The sequence below is a fragment of the Saccoglossus kowalevskii genome, chromosome 3, assembly GCF_978046115.1.
Source record: "Saccoglossus kowalevskii chromosome 3, keSacKowa6.1, whole genome shotgun sequence".
NCBI classification, from domain to species: domain Eukaryota; kingdom Metazoa; phylum Hemichordata; class Enteropneusta; family Harrimaniidae; genus Saccoglossus; species Saccoglossus kowalevskii.
This window is the reverse complement of record NC_140643.1, coordinates 36,151,450-36,173,873: the sequence shown is the minus strand read 5'-3', so window position 1 is coordinate 36,173,873 and position 22,424 is coordinate 36,151,450. Positions and strand designations below refer to the sequence as shown.

Genomic DNA, 22,424 nt, shown 5'->3' with positions numbered 1-22,424 from the left:
TTGATTTGGATCCAATTTATTATATATAATACTATATATTCAACAAATATGGTTATCGTTACTACTTAAATATTTTAATCTGCACCAAATTAGGATTCTTGTCAATAATAATGTGCGACTTTTTCAGTCCATGTCCATAGCATAGTAGTATAATAGCGAGGAATCGACAAGGACATAAATAATATCTCAAAAAATATAACGCGCACTTATAACCCAATATGCATGATCAAGATACAAAGTTTGAATGAAATCGCCCGTTCATCATCTGAGAAACTTAAACTAAATCAGGCGATATATTGGCGAAGAATCGGCATGAAAATAAATAAAGCAACATGCTGCCACCTGTAACCCTATATGTTTTGTGATTTTATTAAAACAATTGAACAATAGAATTCAAGGCATAAATTAAAAATAATGTAAATAAAATACTGTAAAACATATCTTTTTAGCTAGCATGTTATTTTAGCTAATTTAGCTAATCTGTAATTTCGCTAATTCAAGATGCAGCTAATTTAACATAAAGTATATTCTCTCAAAGAGATAGTCGACGCTTTAGCTAAATTGAGATTCATCCAAGAGTCAAATCCGCTAAAATTGCATGCAGCTATTTCAGCGTGTTCTACAATAACAAAAAAGTCGAGAAAAATAAAAGAGAAAAAATAAAAAGCCCAATTAAACAAATTGGGATGTCACATCACGGGCGGGCACCCCTCATCCTATAGGAGTATAGTATCAACCAACCAATTCCAGCGTTCGTTAAATATTTCCTCCATTTATTCAACATGGCGACGTTCATGTGAAAAAATGAAAACAAAAATTGTGAAGTTTTGCCATATCAGTGACAAAAAACCGCTGCGATGTCAACGAAAAGCCCAGGAGGAGAAACTAAAGATTCTGGAATTGATTCTTTGCTTTTGCAGGGAGCAACTGCCGCGATTACCGGAGCGATCGGTCAGCCTGAATCCGGAAATGGTGAGATATGTCAACAAGTGATTTTGATCGTACCATAGTCTACGATCGTACACCATCGTTGTCTTAATATATCCGTCCTTACTGACTGACTGACAACGACTAGGGTTTGTTATTCTACTGCAATTGGAGTTATTGTGACCATGTTATTGGAATGCAATAAAGAAAACACAACTAAAATGTAAAGAAATTACAAGCAACATTTGAACCGATAACTGAATTGTCCAAGTGCTTTTTACTGACGGGGACTTAAATACATTATATGCACACGTGAAATAGAAATGCAATTCACACTGAATTCATTCTTGCATACGTTATTTCTGATCTATTTTTATGATTACATATATACTGGGGTATTCATAGTTTATATATATACTGTAAAACATGTTGAAAAAGCGACATACAATTTTAGCGAATTGTGGTAAAATGAAGTAATAGCGAAATGCTGATTTAGCGAATCTCTCTTGTCATTGTTGATTTCCTGTTTTCACAATACTTGTCTGTCGCATGCCAAAACAAATGCGCAGTTATCACCTCCATAAAAACAAAGAAAAAAACTGTCAAATGTAATTAGGAAGCGACCCAGATTTTAATGTTCCGGAAGACTGTATACAAATCCCCAAGCCTTGGCCATTTTGAATTTATAAGAAAGTCATTAGCGACATTTTGAATTAGTGAATCAGTTCTCTCACTAAATTCGCTAAAAAGACATGCTCACGAAAAAGACATGTTTTAGAGTATATCGCGGCAATTAATAAACAGTATAATAATTTTTTATTTCACCATACTATGCAATAAATATCCCAGCAATCTGATTGGTTCATTCAAATAGATTGAACTTTTGACATTATGGCCAAGTATGACAAAATATCCCAATATCTTAAAAATAACTGTTAATGTAGTGATGGCTCAAAAAATAACTGCAAATTTATCGCAATAGGGTAATCATTGTTAATTTGTTATCATTGTTTATGAAAGTACATATGAATCAGAATGCTCTAGAGTGTAGTAGTTTTTTGTCCTCTCTGTGAATATCTGATTTTTTTGCTGAAATGAAAATTTTTGTTTTTCTGATATTCAAGCATCCCTCATGAGATATGCTCTATTCAATAATCTTGCTGAATAATATTTGTATGACTGCAAAAATATGGCAATGAGATTAAATAGTTTTTCCTGAAGCTTTAAGGCATTTGATGCATTACTTGAATTGCATTTTGACTTTATATTGTTCAATATTAAGATTATGCATATTTGAATATTTGTACAAACAAGATTACCAACAAACACAAAATTACTATGTAATTTAGTCATATATCCATTAATTTTGGTATGTTCATAGCAAATTGATGTGAATGAGTCGTTTCACATTCTGAACCGCAAAGTAAAATGATTTCAAAACCAAAGTGATGTGCCTCTGTTGAAGCTTAATTGAATAAAAATCATTTGAAAATGAATCAAAATGTTTGAAAATCACCCTGGCAGTGATACCCTCTGATGTATCATTCAAAGGCTTGACTTCTATAATTGCATGTAAACTACAGTTTGACAAGATGTAAATGTCATGCAAATGCAGTTGTGATAGGTGCAAGTCATGCGAATAAGGATGCTGACTGCAACACTTAATTAATTTCGGGGTAGTTCTTTTGAGAGGTCTTACAGCAAGTCTCAGAAGTATTGGGGCAGCCAATTTGCAAACTCGCTAGCGAATTGGCTAACTGCTTGGATTTTGACTGGACGGTTGGCTTTCAAATCTTGCTGGAGCTGTCTTGTGGTCACGCCCACTCTGGGCGAATCTATATAACAGCAGGGGACGGTCATCATACATTAGGAGCTAATCAGCCACAGTTGGATGACGATTTCGCTTTCAAATATACCAGGGAAAGTGTTCTATGTGTAATGAGGTCGATTTCTTTTTAACGGTTGGCTTATGTTACCCTGACGGATCATTTAGATGTGGAAGCTTGTCATTTTCTTCCTGATTTGTACGAAACTGTTTCTCAACTTGTCTCTTTATTTAGTTTCAAGCAGTGCTCAAGATGGCTACCCCCATATAGTAAATATCGGCGGATTAATTGCATTTATCATATTATCGCTTACCAGCTAGGGAAACTACTTTTACATTATCATGCCTCATAACACAGCAAATCATACAGGGGAATCTAGACATGTACCTACTAGGCTCCGTAAAAACATTCTATGTCCCATAATGCAACTTAGACTCGCCCAGAGTGGACACGCCCACGAGTAGGCGCCAGCAAGATTCGAAAGCCAACTACTTAGCCATAACCCAATCAGTTAGCCTATTCGCTAGATAGTTTGTAAATTGGCTGCCTCAATAATTCTGAGACTTGCTGTAACACATCTCAACAGTAAATCGGCAAGCAGTAATAGTTATTTAGTGAAGAAATATGCGACTTTAAAACGAAAGTGAATTTTGGTGAATGTCTATTTTGTGTGAAAATATCCAAATTGATCATATTTTGAACACGCATTACAAAAATAAGTTGTCTAGTCACCAAACAAGCTATGTTATGGCAGGATTAGGGATGATCATCTCAAATTGTGTGACAGAACCTACCGGATATCAGATTAAAAAAATCACTAGGTGTAATATGAAAAAATATATGCATGATACATGTGATAAATTGTAATTACAAATGTAACCTCAAATTTTACTTAGTGAGAATTGCTCTTCTTTTATCCCATCAAATAATCTGTTGACCTGCCAGTTATTATTTGGTGAGTGGTTTGAGGGAGATGGACAAAAAGTGACAAATGAACTGATTTTAATTTCTACCAATTTATACATCTCTCCAAAGTTGTGTTTCTTCTAATGTTGTGCGCATCTTTTGTTTTGTACAGAAACAAGCTTTTATTGTTGAAATAAACTTACATTGTACAAATACTAAACACTATACTTTATATAATTCATTAAATTCATTAATCTGTGTATGATTTTATCCTTGTAGATGGTGCAGTAGATGAAGAATTCAGTAAATTTATACATCATACCTTAGGATCTACGATAGAAGAACCAGTGACAAGCAAGTAAGTTTGATGAGGCATCAATGTATTACTTGAAATTAAGTTGTATATGCAGTATGTGGAAGCAGCACAGTGATCGTATTGACTGACATGTCCTGTTTGAGAGGTCATAATTGCGCATATTGACAGTTAATGTTACCTAATTTCATAGTAAGAAAATTGTGGTAACGAAATATTGTGTTTTGATGCCATTATATTTTATTTGTAATTAAAGGAATGCCATTGGATTGCATAATATAAATGACCATATAGAAAATCTGCTTGTTGAGTGTACAAAGAAAAACGCCACTACCGAGCCCACTTCTCCTGAAAGTAAGTTAATTATTTATTTATTTATAATGGTATGAAATACGAATATGAATATGAAACTAATCAGTGGATCATATACAGTGCAGTCTAAGTGATTATTGGCAGTGTGTGATACGTGACATGATTTTGAATTTTGAGGAAAGATGTTATATTACGTCCCATTCCTTTCTAGTGTCTGTGATTAAATTAGGAAGTGTGGGATCAAATTTGAAAATCAATTTTTTTTAAATCTTTTCAAGTATGTTTGATCTGATATGTATAAAGCAATCAGTCTGTAAGGTGATATATTAGCCAGGCTGCTTCTGAAAAACTAAAAAATACTACTATGCATACACGTTATTGGAAGGGAAGAATAGTAAAGTCTGAAATATTGTAGACAAAAAATCTTCAAAAAGAAGTCTGTCAGCTTATATAACTCCACTGTTAGTGACGCACGTTTCACAGGCAATCTGTAACACAGTATAAAATAGAAATGTGCTGAGTGAATTAAGACATGGATTTGATGTAGGGGATATTTAATACACAACACAATTGGGAATAGGGTATTAAACAGGAATCCTGTTAGGTGAACATACAACACAGTCTGAGCATAACTTAACATTTATCTAGCTTAGCTTGCTTTTAAAACTGCCACATATCTAAATAGTACCAGGGTAATCTGCCTAAATATGTGTCATATGAGTAACCAAGGTAAACACTACAAAGAATAAGTTGAATAAACTGTGCATAAGTTCTTAATTAATTTTCTTGTTACAATGAAAGTGTTAATTGCTGTGATCCTTTTTTTCCTAGGTACAGTTACTGAAAACAAGAGTGATACTAGTGGACGTATTGGTCCTGAAAAAGTGGTTTTTGAGAGTGAAATTGGGGCATTTATTGTGGATGAGGCAAAATTAGTGTTAGCAAGTCAGAGTAACTTCAGTTCAGCAAGAGCCAATGTGTGTGTATACAAAGGCAAATGGGTGTACGAATTGATGCTGGGATCTAAGGGGGTGATGCAGATCGGGTTTTGTACCCACAAGTGTGTCTTTCACGAAGAGGTAACACAACATTATTTCATATTATTACCTTGGAGGCCTCACAAATTTTACTTTATATGGTAACAACAACTTTCACCCTCATTGGATACAAATTATATTAAAGCGAACCTAAATGCGGCCTTAATTTATAGTTTTGTATATTCTAAACTGTATTCGAAATAATATTGCAGTGGTTTAATTTTGTTTTAATTATAACTGTAGCTTGGACAGGCATTTGAAGTGCTTGCCATGGAGGCCATTCATGGAAGGGAATAATTAACGAACGAACATATTTAACATCCGGGTACTTTTCAAAGCTATGACGTTTTAGTATCTGATCGCATTCGTATACGCCATTGTACATAGCCGTTCATGCTGCCAAGCATTGTGTACTATTAGTATAAACTCAACTTTTATATGCACAATGTGCTTTTTAAAACTTGGGTTAGAGCCTTATGCGTTTGAACCACAGTATTCTGAGAGTGAAAGCCCAATTGCGTTAAAGTACCGTACTTCCCCGATCGTAAGCCCCTCCCGAGTATGAAGCCCATCCCTATGTTTTTACTTGGTATTTATCGAGTTGAGGGCATTCACGATTATAAGCCCAGAGTGTTTTTACTGGGCGTCGACGATATTCTTTAAAATATGCGTGTAAAAGGTGTGTTTCATTTCATAATAATCGTGATTGGCATGTTAGTTTGGTTCATGCTTTTAGTTTTATGAGAAAACTCGCGTTAATTTCAAGTTCAGAATGCATGGCGAACGTACACAACGTGATTCGCATCGTTTCTATTCTGTCATTTACTCAGGATGAACATCGATGTTGCAATTCTGGAGTAATCCATATTTCTTTGAGTAGTAGCCTTCGAAAAGCCAAAAATGTGTACCTGGTTATTGGGCATGGTTTACTTTGAGACTATCATGAAAGGCCTAGGGTTTGAACGATGAGACATGTTGGCGACCAAGAAAGGTGTTTAAATTCTTCCTCCACACTCAGTTTACCCACGGTTACTATTAACCGTCATTTATATTTTGGAAATTGCGAATCGCCAGTTTTTAGGGAAAAAAATCATCGTTTTTTCGTTGCAATCAGTGCTACAAATCGCATTTTAACATTGCGGTAATTCACTTCCGCATTGCGCTAAAAAATCATCGTCAATAATCAGAAAATGTCATCATTACGACACATCATTTTGATTGGTTAATGAAAGACATGACCTGTTATGTCAACGGAAGTTGTTGCAGGTCAAATCGTGCTGAAAAACCTCATGGTGGAAAATTGTTTTGCGTCGAGAGTTTGCGTACGATCGAAAACATACCAAAACGAAGATAATGATAAATGCCTTCGTCCACTGTTTCCTCACAGACCCGACCCATTATGTTGCCCTTTGAAGTCTCTATTCTGTGAATTTGAGTTAGAATTTCCATGTTGATCTAGAATGGGCTGTTTTATTGTTGAAATCCTCCACAAATGTCAGCGGATAACATTGAAAATATGAGAAGAAAAAAATGCATGTTTTTTTTTTACAGATTGGTGTTGGTGATACTGAAGACTCATACTCCTATGATGGTAATCGTATCAGGAAATGGAATATAGCCACCAGTAAGTACGGTGACGAGTGGCAAACGGGTGATGTTGTCAGCTGTATGATAGATGCAGATAATGGGATCATCTCATTTGCCAGGTACATGTATATAGTGTATAATCTATGTAATTTGTATAGTTAGAGCTGCATCTTATAAGAGTTTCACATGTCCATAGTATAAAGTTGATGCTATGCTCATGTAATTATATCACAGATTACCTATTGCAGTTATTATATTGTATTATGCACATTCTGCCATTGCAATTTTGTTTTCCTGATGTGCAGGGCACACAATCTTTGAGTTTAGGCTTATGGAATCCTGTCACAAAACGCATAGGTTTGAACAGTACAAACTGTTTTTTCAATACCATTTCATCTATAGTGACTTATTCAATAGGTGATTTTCCGTTCAACTGCGAGATCTCGCGAGATGCATGAAAGACGCACATTGAACGTCTGCCACAAATCAAACGATTTGATTTTGAACTCGAATTTCTTTATTTCGTAGCTCACAACGACTGGCCGATCTTCGACAGAGGAATATTGCTTTCGAATACCCTCGAAATTGTCTATCATCAAATGTGTACAGCACATTATTAAGCATGGAAATGCCTCCCAAAATAATTTCGAATTCGAAATTTGTCGAATCCCATGCGATTTTTGACACCACTATGACCTTTGTTTGTCCTGTTTTATCGTTCGATTTCACGCATAACGTGTGATTCTCACAGTGCATATAAAATGGTCTATTTTTACTGCAAGCATGAAATAGATGTATGATAATTAAGTTATCCCAAGAGTGCAGAAAAGCATGCACTCAGTAGGCAGAATGAGGGTTGTGTTGATCGTCACTACGCACTGGTGCATTCCACCATACTTGAAGATATTGTAATTTACTTGCACATGATCAAATATTATATAAAAATGTAAAAAAAAAACTATTAAACTAACCTAAAATGACCACCTGGGACTTGGTAATCGGTAAAATTGTTTTGGTGTCTAAGGTGATTTTAGCTCAGTGAACAAGCTATTGGGATGGCATTTGTCTGTTGTCTGTCTGGCCATTTTGTCAACTTTCTGTCATCGTGGTAATTCTACTACTAGTCTTTGGGTTCACTGGTGTTAAAATTGTTTTTGTTTTCTTTGTAGGAATGGTAAAAATTTAGGAGTTGCTTATGACAACGTCAAACTTGGACAAGGATATGCTTATTTCCCAGCTATCAGTTTATCATTCAATGAAAATATTCAAGCTAATTTTGGTGCTACGCCGCTTAGATATCCTTTATTCAGTTAAAGTCTGCAATTGAGATGTTGACATTTTTGGAATAACGTAACTATTATAGAATCTTACTTAAAGTGCAGTGGTTGTGGCGCAGCACATGTTCGAAATTTCATGTAAATAAACAATGTATTTTACATGCGTTGTATACATCGCTATGAGTCCCATATCGAACAGGATGCGGCGCGACGACCACCGCCTTTTAAAATAGAACTATACATGAGTATATAAGTGTGTGAAACAATTTATTCAACTGTGGAAACCAAACATAGACAATACTTATTAAACGTGAACTATGTTACTTCACTGTGGCATTCCAATGCTGAATGAAGCCAGTAAAAAATCATTTCAATATTACAATAAATATGTCTGTTGCTATTTTAATTAAAAACTTCATTAGTATTGATCAACTTCTTTCCTGCTTAGTGACATCATATCCAACTATTGAAAGCAAATAAATATCTGATCTGAAGATTGCATATGAGCATGTCTTTCCACAGACGTGGTTACCATGGTTGCACTATTATTATATCAGAAATTAATGGCCAAGCTGCCATGTACAATGTGTGAAATTATATTACATGCAAAGAAAAAGGCAAATTCAATGTTGTTGTCATGGTTACGTGCATTGGGTATTTTGTTGTGATTTGCAATAGTATTTTCCTTACATCTGTGTCACGTACCCAATGGAAGGTTACCAACCTGTTCAAAACCCTCCAACAGATGCTATTATGAAAGCCAACTTTCTTGTGGATTGTTTAGAAAGGAGTTTGCCCTCATTGGTTGAAAGTAAGGTATGTACGCTAATCATTTTACACTGAATTATAACCATGAATTGTGAAAATATTTAACAACTGGTTTGAATTACTTAAATATAAATAAAATCAGGTATTATTTCACTATGCCATAATTCAAGTTTAGTCTAGACATGCAGTTCTGTCACTTTACGTTACTTTGTCCATATCATTGTTAATGAGAGGCAAGGTGTATATGGTGTAAATGTCTGTCATTGTATGAGTGTGAAGACATTGTATGGTACAATTTTCATACAATTTACATACACTTAGCGTATGTTTGACGTACAATTGACGTTTGATGCAAATACCTATAATTTACAAAAAAATGTTATATGTAGCAATATTTCTGTTTGAAAAATAGGGATCGAATTATTTCTTTTGGAGAAAATTATGGTTATAAATGGTTCGACAGTCTTGCACACATGAATCATATGTAAAAAAAATATATCTCTGTGTCCACTGGACATGTAAAAGAATGCGTTCATTGTGACATTGTACTGTCATAACATAATGAAAAAAACAATATATCGTTATATTGACCGATACCTATAATTCAAAATACAAACCAAATGTGATAAATTCCATACAAAACACCCAAAAAGTCTTTTCAGTGAAAATTAATTCCAGCTAAAATAAAGTATTTTTCGGTATTAAACTTGTGTAGTGATTTTCACTTGTTTCTTGGCCAATGCTCAGAACAAGTTAAAATTACTACTTATAAATCCGATACTGTGGGATATTCACTATATAAATGTGTATTACATTATTATCAGACCTGTTCATTTTCTTCCTTTCTATGATGCATAATTGTAGACTTCTCCAAGTATGAAACTGATGTCAGATCAAGCCAAGAAGAATCATGTCAATAAATTACTAGTTTGTACTCATCTATTTGAAAAATTGACGCCTTTGCTGGTAAGAATTGTTCTGTGGTTATCAGTCTTTTACTCATGACATTATTCTGCAATATGGCTGCCTTTAACACAACAGGAGTCATTGTAGTTAACCTGTATGTATGTGTGATATCTCAACAAGAAACCAATCATCAGAATTCAATGAAACTTGATAAAAAGGTGCTTTGATGCTCCACAGGCTTGATCAATTGGAATTGAAACTGCATATTAATTACCTAATTTACATAATATTTAGCCAATTTGCAGATGTTAATCTACCGGTAAGGATATTTCGAGGACCACTCAACAGATTTCAATCATACTTGGATCATGTGTACTCTGTCAAGGTCTGACTATTTTAGTGGTGAAACCCATGCATAGTAAATAGCCTAATGTGCATAAATTTTCTGATATCTCAAGAACTGCTTATCAGATTTAACTTGTGTTCTAGGATAAACCAGGCTGAAAAACCACTCTTGTACAATCAGTTCATGTTTCTAGCAACCAAGCCAACACCCATAGAAACCAACAAGAAAACATCATTTTTGCTGAACATAAACATTAACCGCCCTTATACAGAGTAAAAACGTCATTTTTGACATCTAGCAACCCATAGCAACAAGTTGAAAATGTTATATACCCAGGGGTAACCATAATTATCTGACTAATAGAGTTCATACTGTGATTATACATTTACTTTCTTTTGTTGGTATATAGATAGATAGAATTTTTTTTTTATGACCCTAGCAACCACTGACATACTCATAGTAACTTGGGTTTGATAGTCTATTGGTCCAAGCCAATTATTGCTGTTTGCAGCTATATATTAATTATGCATTTGTCTCTCAGTCCGTAGCTTATATAGTTGATGATATATTCATCAAGTTCCTATTAAGACTTATCGACAACCAGGATCGGCTTGGAGTTCAACCACTTGTCGCCAAAATGCTTGACCTTATGTGGATTTGCATGGAGAGTCATGAGATAAAGAAATGTCTTGAACTGTTTGCTGTTATTTTAACTACAAAGTACAGATATTCACCAACATCCACAGAAATGAAGTTTCAGGTGAAGCTATAATTTATTATTTTAATATTTAGATCCATCGTTATCACAACTCATTAGTTCTCAGTCATTCCACTCATATTTTTATTGTGAACCTCTGTACACAATTACCAATAAATAATTTCATTTTATCACATTCATTTGAGGTAGTCCAATAACAAAGGTGATTGTTTTGAGTCAAGTCTGTTCATCCATCTGATAACCAATTAGTTTTATTGTACTTTCTGGCACCATAACAGTTTCACAAAATACATGTTTATCAAAGACTACAGTGTCAGACAAATTTCATATGAATCTGTCATGACATTGCTACGTAAGTGAAAACATTACAGGATTCATGTCATTCATGATAACTTTTAATATTTCTTTCAAAATTGATTAATTTGTTTATAAACATACAGTATGAATAATTATGCATTTATATTTGTTTATACAAATGTCAATATGTTATGTCATAAAATTGATGGAATTGACTAAGAATGCTCATTTCACGTTGTTAATTTCTTTGAAAATGACATTCTTATCGCTTGCTAGTGATGTCATACACACAGCACCATGTCATGTTTGTGCATGCATAATTCTGATATAACAAAAATTATTTATGTGCATACCACAAGGGTTTGACATCTGTCAAAAAAACTCTCAAACCCCCAATATAGTGATTATATTAAAAAATGTTAGTAGTTCTGTGATTATGTTATGCACAATAATTTTTTCATAGCAGTGTTCTTTAGAAACTGAATACACAATTTACTGATAATTAATTGATTCACCAGCTTTTCAAACTAGCAACCAGACTATTTCTACTAGTCCTGCCCATTATTAACTAGCCTGTCAGACTAGCAACCAGACTATTTCTAGTAGTCCTGCCCATTATTAACTAGCCTGTCAGACTAGCAACCAGACCATTTCTACTAGTCCTGCCCATTATTAACTAGCCTGTCAGACTAGCAACCAGACTATTTCTAGTAGTCCTGCCCATTATTAACTAGCCTGTCAGACTAGCAACAGACTATTTCTACTATTACTGCAAATAGTTCACCATTTTTGGGCTATATGCCTAGCGTAAATGTCAAACCCTGACATTTCAATGATGTCACTTCAAGCACTTGATTACAATGTCAACATGTAAATCTTTCATTGTACAGCAAAAAAATATTGTTCATATTGCAGAATATTAACTGGACATTATTTCTATTTCACAAGGTGACTCTCTTTCAGTCACAGACTTGTATGTTATATCTGTTGGCTTTCTATTTACAGATTATGTACTTGACATTGGCATTGGCTGTATGTTATATCTGTTGGCTTTCTATTTACAGATTATGTACTTGACATTGGCATTGGCTGTACTTAGACATGAAAAGACAAGAAAACATTTATTAAAACATGTGTTATTTAGCCGAGTTAGATTTGCATACATGATGCTTACCAAACCACCTGATGATGCAGTGTTAGCTGAGCTTTTACCGACTCCTTGGTGGAGAACAGATGGGGTAAGTATTCACTATGTTACATGTAATACAATCATTACAAGAATGTTTACTTATAATATATTCAAGGTATTATGTTTACATTCATTACAAGAAGGTTTACATGTAGTAATTCAAGGTATTATCTTTACATTTATTACAAGAATGTTTACATGTAGTACATTAAAAGTATTATGCTTACATTCATTACAAAAATGTCTACATGTAGTATATTCAAAATATTATGTTTACATTCATTACAAGAATGTTTACATTCATTACAAGAATGTTTACATGTAGTAAATTTGAGGTATTATCTTTACATTTATTACAAGAATGTTTAAATGTAGTACATTCAAAGTATTATGTTTACATTCATTACAAGAATGTTTACTTGTAGTAAATTCAAGGTATTATCTTTACATTTATTACAAGAATGTTTACATGTAGTTTATTCAGAGTATTATGTTTACATTCATTACAATAATGTTTACATGTAGTATATTCAAAATATTATGTTTACATTCATTACAAGAATGTTTACATGTAGTAAATTTGAGGTATTATCTTTACATTTATTACAAGAATGTTTAAATGTAGTACATTCAAAGTATTATGTTTACATTCATTACAAGAATGTTTACTTGTAGTAAATTCAAGGTATTATCTTTACATTTATTACAAGAATGTTTACATGTAGTACATTCAAAGTATTATGCTTACATTCATTACAAGTACATTTACATGTAGTACATTCAAAGTATTATGTTTACATTCATTACAAGAGTGTTTACGTGTAGTACATTCAAAGTATTATGTTTACATTCATTACAAGAATGTTTACACGTAGTACATTCAAGGTATTATGTTTACATTCATTACAAGAGTGTTTACGTGTAGTACATTCAAAGTATTATGTTTACATTCATTACAAGAATCTTTACACGTAGTACATACAAAGTATTATGTTTACATTCATTACAAGAGTGTTTACGTGTAGTACATTCAAAATATTATGTTTACATTCATTACAAGAGTGTTTACGTGTAGTACATTCAAAGTATTATGTTTACATTCATTACAAGAGTGTTTACGTGTAGTACATTCAAAGTATTATGTTTACATTCATTACAAGAATGTTTACACGTAGTACATTCAAAGTATTATGTTTACATTCATTACAAGAGTGTTTACGTGTAGTACATTCAAAGTATTATGTTTACATTCATTACAAGAATGTTTACACGTAGTACATACAAAGTATTATGTTTACATTCATTACAAGAGTGTTTACGTGTAGTACATTCAAAATATTATGTTTACATTCATTACAAGAGTGTTTACGTGTAGTACATTCAAAGTATTATGTTTACATTCATTACAAGAGTGTTTACGTGTAGTACATTCAAAGTATTATGTTTACATTCATTACAAGAGTGTTTACATGTAGTATATTCAAAGTATTATGTCCACATTCATTACAAGAGTGTTTACGTGTAGTACATTCAAAGTATTATGTTTACATTCATTACAAGAATGTTTACATGTAGTATATTTAAAGTATTATGTTTACATTCATTACAAGAGTGTTTACGTGTAGTACATTCAAAGTATTATGTTTACATTCATTACAAGAGTGTTTACGTGTAGTACATTCAAAATATTATGTTTACATTCATTACAAGAGTGTTTACGTGTAGTACATTCATTTTAAGGCCGAAAATGCATCAAAATCACACATTTTCACCATTCCGGACCCGGATCTCAGTTATGCATGGACGGATTTTGTTCAAATTCGGTACATACATTAAACATAATAGGACCTTGATGCACGTAATTTTTTTTTTGGATCGGGTTTGAAATGGCCGACTGGCGGCCATTTTGTTTTAAAGAATTCAGTTCTGGATCCGTATCTGAGACATATTGGATTGATCAAGTTCAAACTTCACACACACAAGGTACATCATGTCACAAATATGTATGTATGTGCATTTGTTTCATAATCTCATTAATGATAGCCAAATGGCGGCCGCTTTAAGGCCGAAAATGCATTGAAATCCCACATTTTCACCATTCCGGACCCGGATCTCAGTTATGCATGGACGGATTTTGTTCAAATTTGGTACATACATTAAACATAATAGGACCTTGATGCACATAATTTTTTTTTTGGATCGGGTTTGAAATGGCCGACTGGCGGCCATTTTGTTTTAAAGAATTCAGTTCTGGATCCGTATCTGAGACATGCTTGGATTGATCAAGTTCAAACTTCACACACACAAGGTACATCATTGTCAAAAATATGTATGTGCATTTGTTTCATGATCTCATTAACGATAGCCAAATGGCGGCCGCTTTAAGGCCGAAAATGCATTGAAATCGCACATTTTCACCATTCCGGACCCAGATCTCAGTTATGCATGTGGACGGATTTCGTTCAAATTTGGTACATACATTAAACATAGAAGGACCTTGATACACGTCATTTTTATTTTTCGGATCAAGTTCGAAATGGCCGACTGGCGGCCATTTTGTTTTAAAGAATTCAGTTCTGGATCCATATCCAAGACATGTCTGAATTGATCAAGTTCCAACTTCACACACACATGGTACATCATGTCACAAATAGATATGTGCATTTGTTTCATGATCTGCTTAACAATAGCTGAATGATGGCCATTTTAAGGCCGAAAATGCATCAAAATCACGCGTTTTCACAATTCCGGAACCGGATGTCAGTCATGCATGGATGGATTTTGTTCAGATTTAGTACAATGTGTTGTACATATGCAGGTGCATTTCGGTCATGATCTGCTTTGAATGTATATGTCACTCAAATATGAACGGAACGGGGACGTGTCATTGACAATGACTTGTCATATCTGTTATCACTGGTAATTTTGGGATAAAGTTAAGCCATGGATTATGCATGAGAGTTTAATTAATTTATCTGAGAAAAGTTTTGTTTCCAAATTGCAATTGTCAACCATATGTTTATTTTTACCTGACCCTTCAAAGATTTTTAGCATAACCCCTCTCAACACATCAGCCCCATATAAAGCAGTGGGTTTGATAATAAATATTAGTAGTTTGATATTTATGTTTGAATTTTTCAGGAAGCTGAATTAACTGATGAGGATATGGTAAGGAGAGAATCTTTTGAGAAACACTGCAAAGACATGAAAGCATGTGTAAAAATACTAGAAGAATTACAAGTGGAGATCCTGAAAGTCATGCTGGACAATTCTGACAATGCTAAGGGACCTTCCTCAAGGTTCATTTTTCTGGGGAAATTTAGGCAGTTCCTTAGGGAGCATGCATTTGTGAGTATATGACAAAATGACAAGTACCATGATAATAAATGCTATTCAAAACCATATTCTGAGTACATTCTGTTTTGACTTGGCCATTTTCTTAGTTCTATCTTGCCGTTAATATCTCATCTCAAAATGTTGATTTTAAAGAGCAGTGGTCATCACAGTTGGGGCCTTTGACTTAATTTCTAATGGACATGTGTTTGTATTCTTGTGTTCAATACAGGTCCCATAGCGACATATACAATGTGTGAATACATATGTACATAAATACATGAAATTTAAACACATGCTTTGTGCAACCACTGCCCTACAATGTCGTCCGTGAGCAATTTTACCTAATAAATAGGTGCAACAAATTTATTACAATTTTTTGTTTCAAAAATGTTGCATGATTATTGATATATTTTTGGAACATTTTCATGAAATATTATTAGTATTCATCAGAATGTTTCAATAATTTGTGGCAACCTAGAATGTCTCAATAAATTGTGGGAACCTGGAGTGTCTCAATAATTTGTGGCAACCGAGAGTGTCTCAATAATTTGTGGCAACCTAGAGTTTCTCAATAATTTGTGGCAACCTGGAGTGTCTCAATAATTTGTGGCAACCGAGAATGTCTCAATAATTTGTGGCAACCTAGAGTTTCTCAATAATTTGTGGCAACCTAGAATGTCTCAATAATTTGTGGCAACCGAGAATGTCTCAATAATTTGTGGCAACCTAGAGTGTCTCAATAATTTGTGGCAACCTGGAGTGTCTCAATAATTTGTGGCAACCGAGAATGTCTCAATAATTTGTGGCAACCTAGAGTGTCTCAATAATTTGTGGCAACCGAGAGTGTCTCAATAATTTGTGGCAACCTAGAGTTTCTCAATAATTTGTGGCAACCTGGAGTGTCTCAATAATTTGTGGCAACCTAGAGTTTCTCAATAATTTGTGGCAACCTAGAGTGTCTCAATAATTTGTGGCAACCGAGAGTGTCTCAATAATTTGTGGCAACCTAGAGTTTCTCAATAATTTGTGGCAACCTGGAGTGTCTCAATAATTTGTGGCAACCGAGAGTGTCTCAATAATTTGTGGCAACCTAGAGTGTCTCAATAATTTGTGGCAATCTAGAGTGTCTCAATAATTTGTGGCAACCTAGAGTGTCTCAATAATTTGTGGCAACCTAGAGTGTCTCAATAATTTGTGGCAACCTGGAGTGTCTCAATAATTTGTGGCAACCGAGAATGTCTCAATAATTTGTGGCAACCTAGAGTGTCTCAATAATTTGTGGCAACCGAGAGTGTCTCAATAATTTGTGGCAACCTAGAGTTTCTCAATAATTTGTGGCAACCTGGAGTGTCTCAATAATTTGTGGCAACCTAGAGTTTCTCAATAATTTGTGGCAACCTAGAGTGTCTCAATAATTTGTGGCAACCGAGAGTGTCTCAATAATTTGTGGCAACCTAGAGTTTCTCAATAATTTGTGGCAACCTGGAGTGTCTCAATAATTTGTGGCAACCGAGAGTGTCTCAATAATTTGTGGCAACCTAGAGTGTCTCAATAATTTGTGGCAATCTAGAGTGTCTCAATAATTTGTGGCAACCTAGAGTGTCTCAATAATTTGTGGCAATCTAGAGTGTCTCAATAATTTGTGGCAACCTAGAGTGTCTCAATAATTTGTGGCAATCTAGAGTGTCTCAATAATTTGTGGCAACCTAGAGTGTCTCAATAATTTGTGGCAACCTAGAGTGTCTCAATAATTTGTGGCAACCGAGAGTGTCTCAATAATTTGTGGCAACCGAGATTGTCTCAATAATTTGTGGCAACCTAGAGTGTCTCAATAATTTGTGGCAATCTAGAGTGTCTCAATAATTTGTGGCAACCTAGAGTGTCTCAATAATTTGTGGCAACCTAGAGTGTCTCAATAATTTGTGGCAACCGAGAGTGTCTCAATAATTTGTGGCAACCTAGAGGGTTTCAATAATTCCTGGCAACAATTAGCAACCATCTTATAGAAACATTTGAATTTTGTTATCGTATATAACCTAATGAAATGTTGAGAACAGAAAAAAACAAACATGATTTCATTATCGATTCATGCGAAAAGTATTCTAGTGTCAAAATTGCAGCCAAAAAAATTGTGCTGTTCAAAACGTTTAAGAATATGATAACAATTGACAAAAATATACTTTAATGTTTTTTTCAGTTACAGCCAGCAATTGTGCAATGTCCACTTCCTGTGACTTTATGTTTTTTTCATCGATTGATTGTGGCTTTAAGGTATTACTGGGATAAATATGCAGAAGAAAATCCAATGACAGCAGTAAAGAGTAAAGGTATGAATAATAATAAACATCCTTAGTTGGAGTTATGTTGTTATTAGATGGTACTTCCACAAAAATAGGATGTTATATATATATAACTTTACTGTGTGTCCTAAAAATGTTGATGCATATAATGTACTTTGATTTGTAAATTTGACTCAAGATGGCTGACTGGCAGCAATTCATTAAACCTTCAGTAGACAGTACGTCAGAGATAAAAGACTGCTGACCATTTTATTTGGAAAAAAAGCACTAAACGCAGGCTTGAAGTGTACTTAATTTGTTTGAGGAAGTTAGGTTGGCCAGTTCTTAACAGCCAGAACCAAACTATAATTAATTATTTGTAAGTTTACTGGGTTTTGTCATTTGAAATGGCTGCCTGGTGGCCATTTTTTCAATAAATATCTCAGACATTCCCTAACCAATTATGTTTAGGTATACTTTAGGTATACATCATACGGGTAAATTATGTCAGACATATGCAAATGTATTTATTTGGAAATGTAATTCAAGATTTTAATTTTAAAAAATTATCAAAATCAAGTACTTCTGCAATTCCTGAAGCAGATGTGTATGGCAGATTTAATAACAGACAGTATGGGACCCTGATGATGTCATTTTGTTCTTCAGATTTAATTTAAAATGGCTGCCTGGTGGCAATTTAGTTTCAATAAATTTGGTTCCAGAGCTGTTACTCAGAAGTTACTTGACAAATTATGTCTAAACTTTAGATATACATCATGTTGCACATATGCATATTTATTCGTCTAGTGATCCAATTCAAGATGGTCGAATGGTTTTAATTAAAAGTATTTTCAAATCGAGCATAGACAGATTTTGTTTTGTTTGTCTGTCAAATTGGATTCAAAATGGCCAACTGGTTGCCATTTTTTTTTTAGTGAATGCAGTTATGGAACCATGTCTCTGACATGCTCAGACTTTATATATTTCTCAAACTTGAGAAATCTCAGGGACTATGTAATGCAATTACATGTTTTAATGTATCAGACAAAAACTCTGATGCAAATTCACATATTTAATCAAACTTAAAAGATCATATAACAGTAATATAATTACAGTATTTATTGCAAGAAAAATAAATTTACATATCTTGCTAATGGCAGATTTTAACTTCTTATTATTTCCCACCAGATGCCTTTGTACCACCACATATGTTTTATGCCAATATTCTGGATTATTTTACACTCTCCAGAGTTGGTGGATCAGTATCATCGCTTGATGAAGAACTCAAAGGTAAAACAAAGGAGATTGGTGGGGTGGGTTGGTAGAATGGGTGATGGGAATGACTGGTGGGATGAAGTAATGTGATGGGGTGGTGGAATGGGTGATGGGAATGGGTGATGGCAATGGCTGGTGGGATAATTTAAAGTAGTGTGATGGAGTTGTGGGATGAAGTGATGGGAATGGCTGGTGGGATGAAGTAGTGTCATAGTGTGGTGGTATGGGAGAAAGTGGGGGATGAGATTGTAGGAAGATGTTGTGGGATACTGTGGTGGAATGGGGGTGATGGGATGGGGTAGTGGATTATGTAGTGGGTAAGGATGGGGTGGTGGTGTATGACAAGTTGGTTGAATAGTTAAAATGTACTGTTTCTAGAATTATCACATAGGATTCAAATACTGTTATTCAATCATAAATACAGATGATCTTGAAAAAGTTGATATCAAGAAGAATTCTTCTGAATTTAAAGGAGAAGGATTTTCTTCAGTAAAAGTTAAAGAAGAAACAGGTTAGACAAGACACCTTCTTTAATTTATGTGTTGTAAATAGAGCACCTTTCCATCAGTGCTTCTCTGGTAGCTGAAAGGAAGGCTGTTTTTAGTGTTGATATTTTTTGATCTGTATTTATCCACCAATAAAAATAATGTGTTTCCGTGATGAATAATAACAGAGGTACATTACTTGGGCTTTGCAACTACGGTGATACGATACCAAGATCCCGTTTCAATCTCGCTCTTGCATAAGCGTTCCAACTCAGAAAAATGCGAATGCGCATGCCCGTGGTAACTAGGATACTGGGATGTCCAGGTGGATCAAAATAGCTGTTCACGATATGGCGAATTACGATAACTATATTTTCTGTACATTTTCGATGTATTCCATTTTTTCACTATGAATGTGGTAATACATGTTTTATTGTTTTATTACAAACCGCCTATGTCATGTCAGAAGGTCGTAGCATCAGTCTCGCTATCTATGAGATGAGACTTGAATGGGATCTTGGCATAATGTCGCCATACAGTACTATGCGCGTTGCAAACCCCAAGTAATGTACCTCTGATAATACTAATTTCACAAATTTATGTCATTTTGACATCAAAGAAGTGCTTTATAACTATAATATAGTATTGTATATACTGTAAAAGGATTAAATATTCACTGGGTTTTAATTAGTCCCCGTTCGGACGCAGTCTGAAAACGGGGACTTATGTTTTGCCCTGTGTGCGTCCGTCCGTCCGTGCGTCTGTGTGTCCGTGATCACCTGTATCTCGAACATGCATGGACCGATTAAGTTCAAACTTCACTCATACATAACACATTATATGGGACATATGCACATGCATTTTTTTCATGATCCGATTAACGATAGCCGAATAGCGGCCATTTTAAGGCCGAAAATGCATCAAAATCGCACATTTTCACCATTCCGAACCCGGATCTCAGTTATGCATGGACGGATTTTGTTCAAATTTGGTACATACATTAAACATAATAGGACCTTGATGCACGTCATTTTTCTTTTGGATCGGGTTCGAAATGGCCGACTGGCAGCCATTTTGTTTTAAAGAATTCAGTTCTGGATCCGTATCTGAGACATGTTTGGATTGATCGAGTTCAAACTTCACACACACAAGGTACATCATGTCACAAATATGTATGTGCATTTGTTTCATGATCTCATAAACGATAGCCAAATGGCGGCCGCTTTAAGGCCGAAAATGCATTGAAATCGCACATTTTCACCATTCCGGACCCGGATCTCAGTTATGCATGGACGGATTTCATTCAAATTTGGTACATACATTAAACATAATAGGACCTTGATGCACGTCATTTTTTTTTCGGATCAAGTTCGAAATAGCCGACTGGCGGCCATTTTGTTTTAAAGAATTCAGTTCTGGATCCGTATCCGAGACATGTCTGGATTGATCAAGTTCAAACTTCACACACACAAGGTACATCATGTCACAAATATGTATGTGCATTTGTTTCATGATCTCATTAACGATAGCCAAATGGGGGCCGCTTTAAGGCCGAAAATGCATTGAAATCGCACATTTTCACCATTCCGGACCCGTATCTCAGTTATGCATGGATGGATTTTGTTCAAATTTGGTACATACATTAAACATAATAGGACCTTGATGCACATCTTTTTTTTTTCGGATCAAGTTCGAAATGGCCGACTGGCGGCCATTTTGTTAAAGAATTCAGTTCTGGATCCGTATCCAAGACATGTCTGGATTGATCAAGTTCAAACTTCACACACACATGGTACATCATGTCACAAATAGATATGTGCATTTGTTTCATGATCTGCTTAACAATAGCGGAATGATGGCCATTTTAAGGCCGAAAATGCATCAAAATCACGTATTTTCACAATTCCAGAACCGGATCTCAGTCATGCATGGATGGATTTTGTTCAGATTTAGCACAATGTGTTGTACATATGCAGGTGCATTTCGGTCATGATCTGCTTTGAATGTATATGTCACTCAAATATGAACGGAACGGGGACGTGTCATTGACAATGACTTGTTTAGCTTATTTCTCTGACTGAAAAATGCGCTAAATTAAAACCCAGTGAATAAAATTGAGCATAGAACACATTATCTAAATGACGAAACCGTGAATTTAAAACCCACTGAATATGCCTGAAATGGTAAATAAGCGAAATTTAAACCCAGTGAAAATTGGTCATTTTACAGTAGTCTCATTGTAATATTCATTAGATTGTCAGCAAACTATTTATATGTAACAGGTTTTAACTCAGTAAACAGACGTGAGATAAACTTGTAATATTTACGGTTGGCATTTCCATTTACTAGATCAGTGTAGTAAGAAGAGAGAACAGCCGTCTAGTGTATCGTTACTAGAGATATTAGATGGTATTATTATGCTCTATGACATTGGTGTTCATAAACAACTTGGTAAGATGGCTGCTATTTATGACAATGCAGCTGAATTTGCTACTGCCCTTAAAGAAACTCAAAGAAAACTCAAGAAATGTGGCAATCAGGTAATATACAAACTGTTTTCTTTATCAGTGCACTGTAATTTGAAATTGTATCGCTGTTAGTTTCTTGTAACTTTTTGTCATTAAATGGATGCTGGATATT

The 22,424-nt window shown here is 34.5% G+C and overlaps 1 protein-coding gene across 1 annotated transcript in view; it reads left to right on the top strand.

Moving 5' to 3' along the window:
• Positions 1-789: 789 nt before the first annotated feature.
• The window catches only part of LOC102804184 (E3 ubiquitin-protein ligase RNF123-like), a 38,740-nt gene continuing 17,105 nt past the window's right edge, over positions 790-22,424 (top strand). Inside the window, exons 1-15 of the mRNA XM_085497151.1 lie at positions 790-972; positions 3,939-4,017; positions 4,229-4,326; positions 5,116-5,363; positions 6,873-7,027; positions 8,078-8,203; positions 8,887-9,001; positions 9,818-9,919; positions 10,747-10,965; positions 12,285-12,458; positions 15,551-15,757; positions 17,943-18,072; positions 19,213-19,314; positions 19,724-19,810; positions 22,134-22,324. Of these exons, the coding sequence (XP_085353277.1) occupies positions 858-972; positions 3,939-4,017; positions 4,229-4,326; positions 5,116-5,363; positions 6,873-7,027; positions 8,078-8,203; positions 8,887-9,001; positions 9,818-9,919; positions 10,747-10,965; positions 12,285-12,458; positions 15,551-15,757; positions 17,943-18,072; positions 19,213-19,314; positions 19,724-19,810; positions 22,134-22,324 (2,148 nt within the window). The 5' untranslated portion in view covers positions 790-857. The remainder of the gene's footprint in view (positions 973-3,938; positions 4,018-4,228; positions 4,327-5,115; positions 5,364-6,872; positions 7,028-8,077; positions 8,204-8,886; positions 9,002-9,817; positions 9,920-10,746; positions 10,966-12,284; positions 12,459-15,550; positions 15,758-17,942; positions 18,073-19,212; positions 19,315-19,723; positions 19,811-22,133; positions 22,325-22,424) is intronic.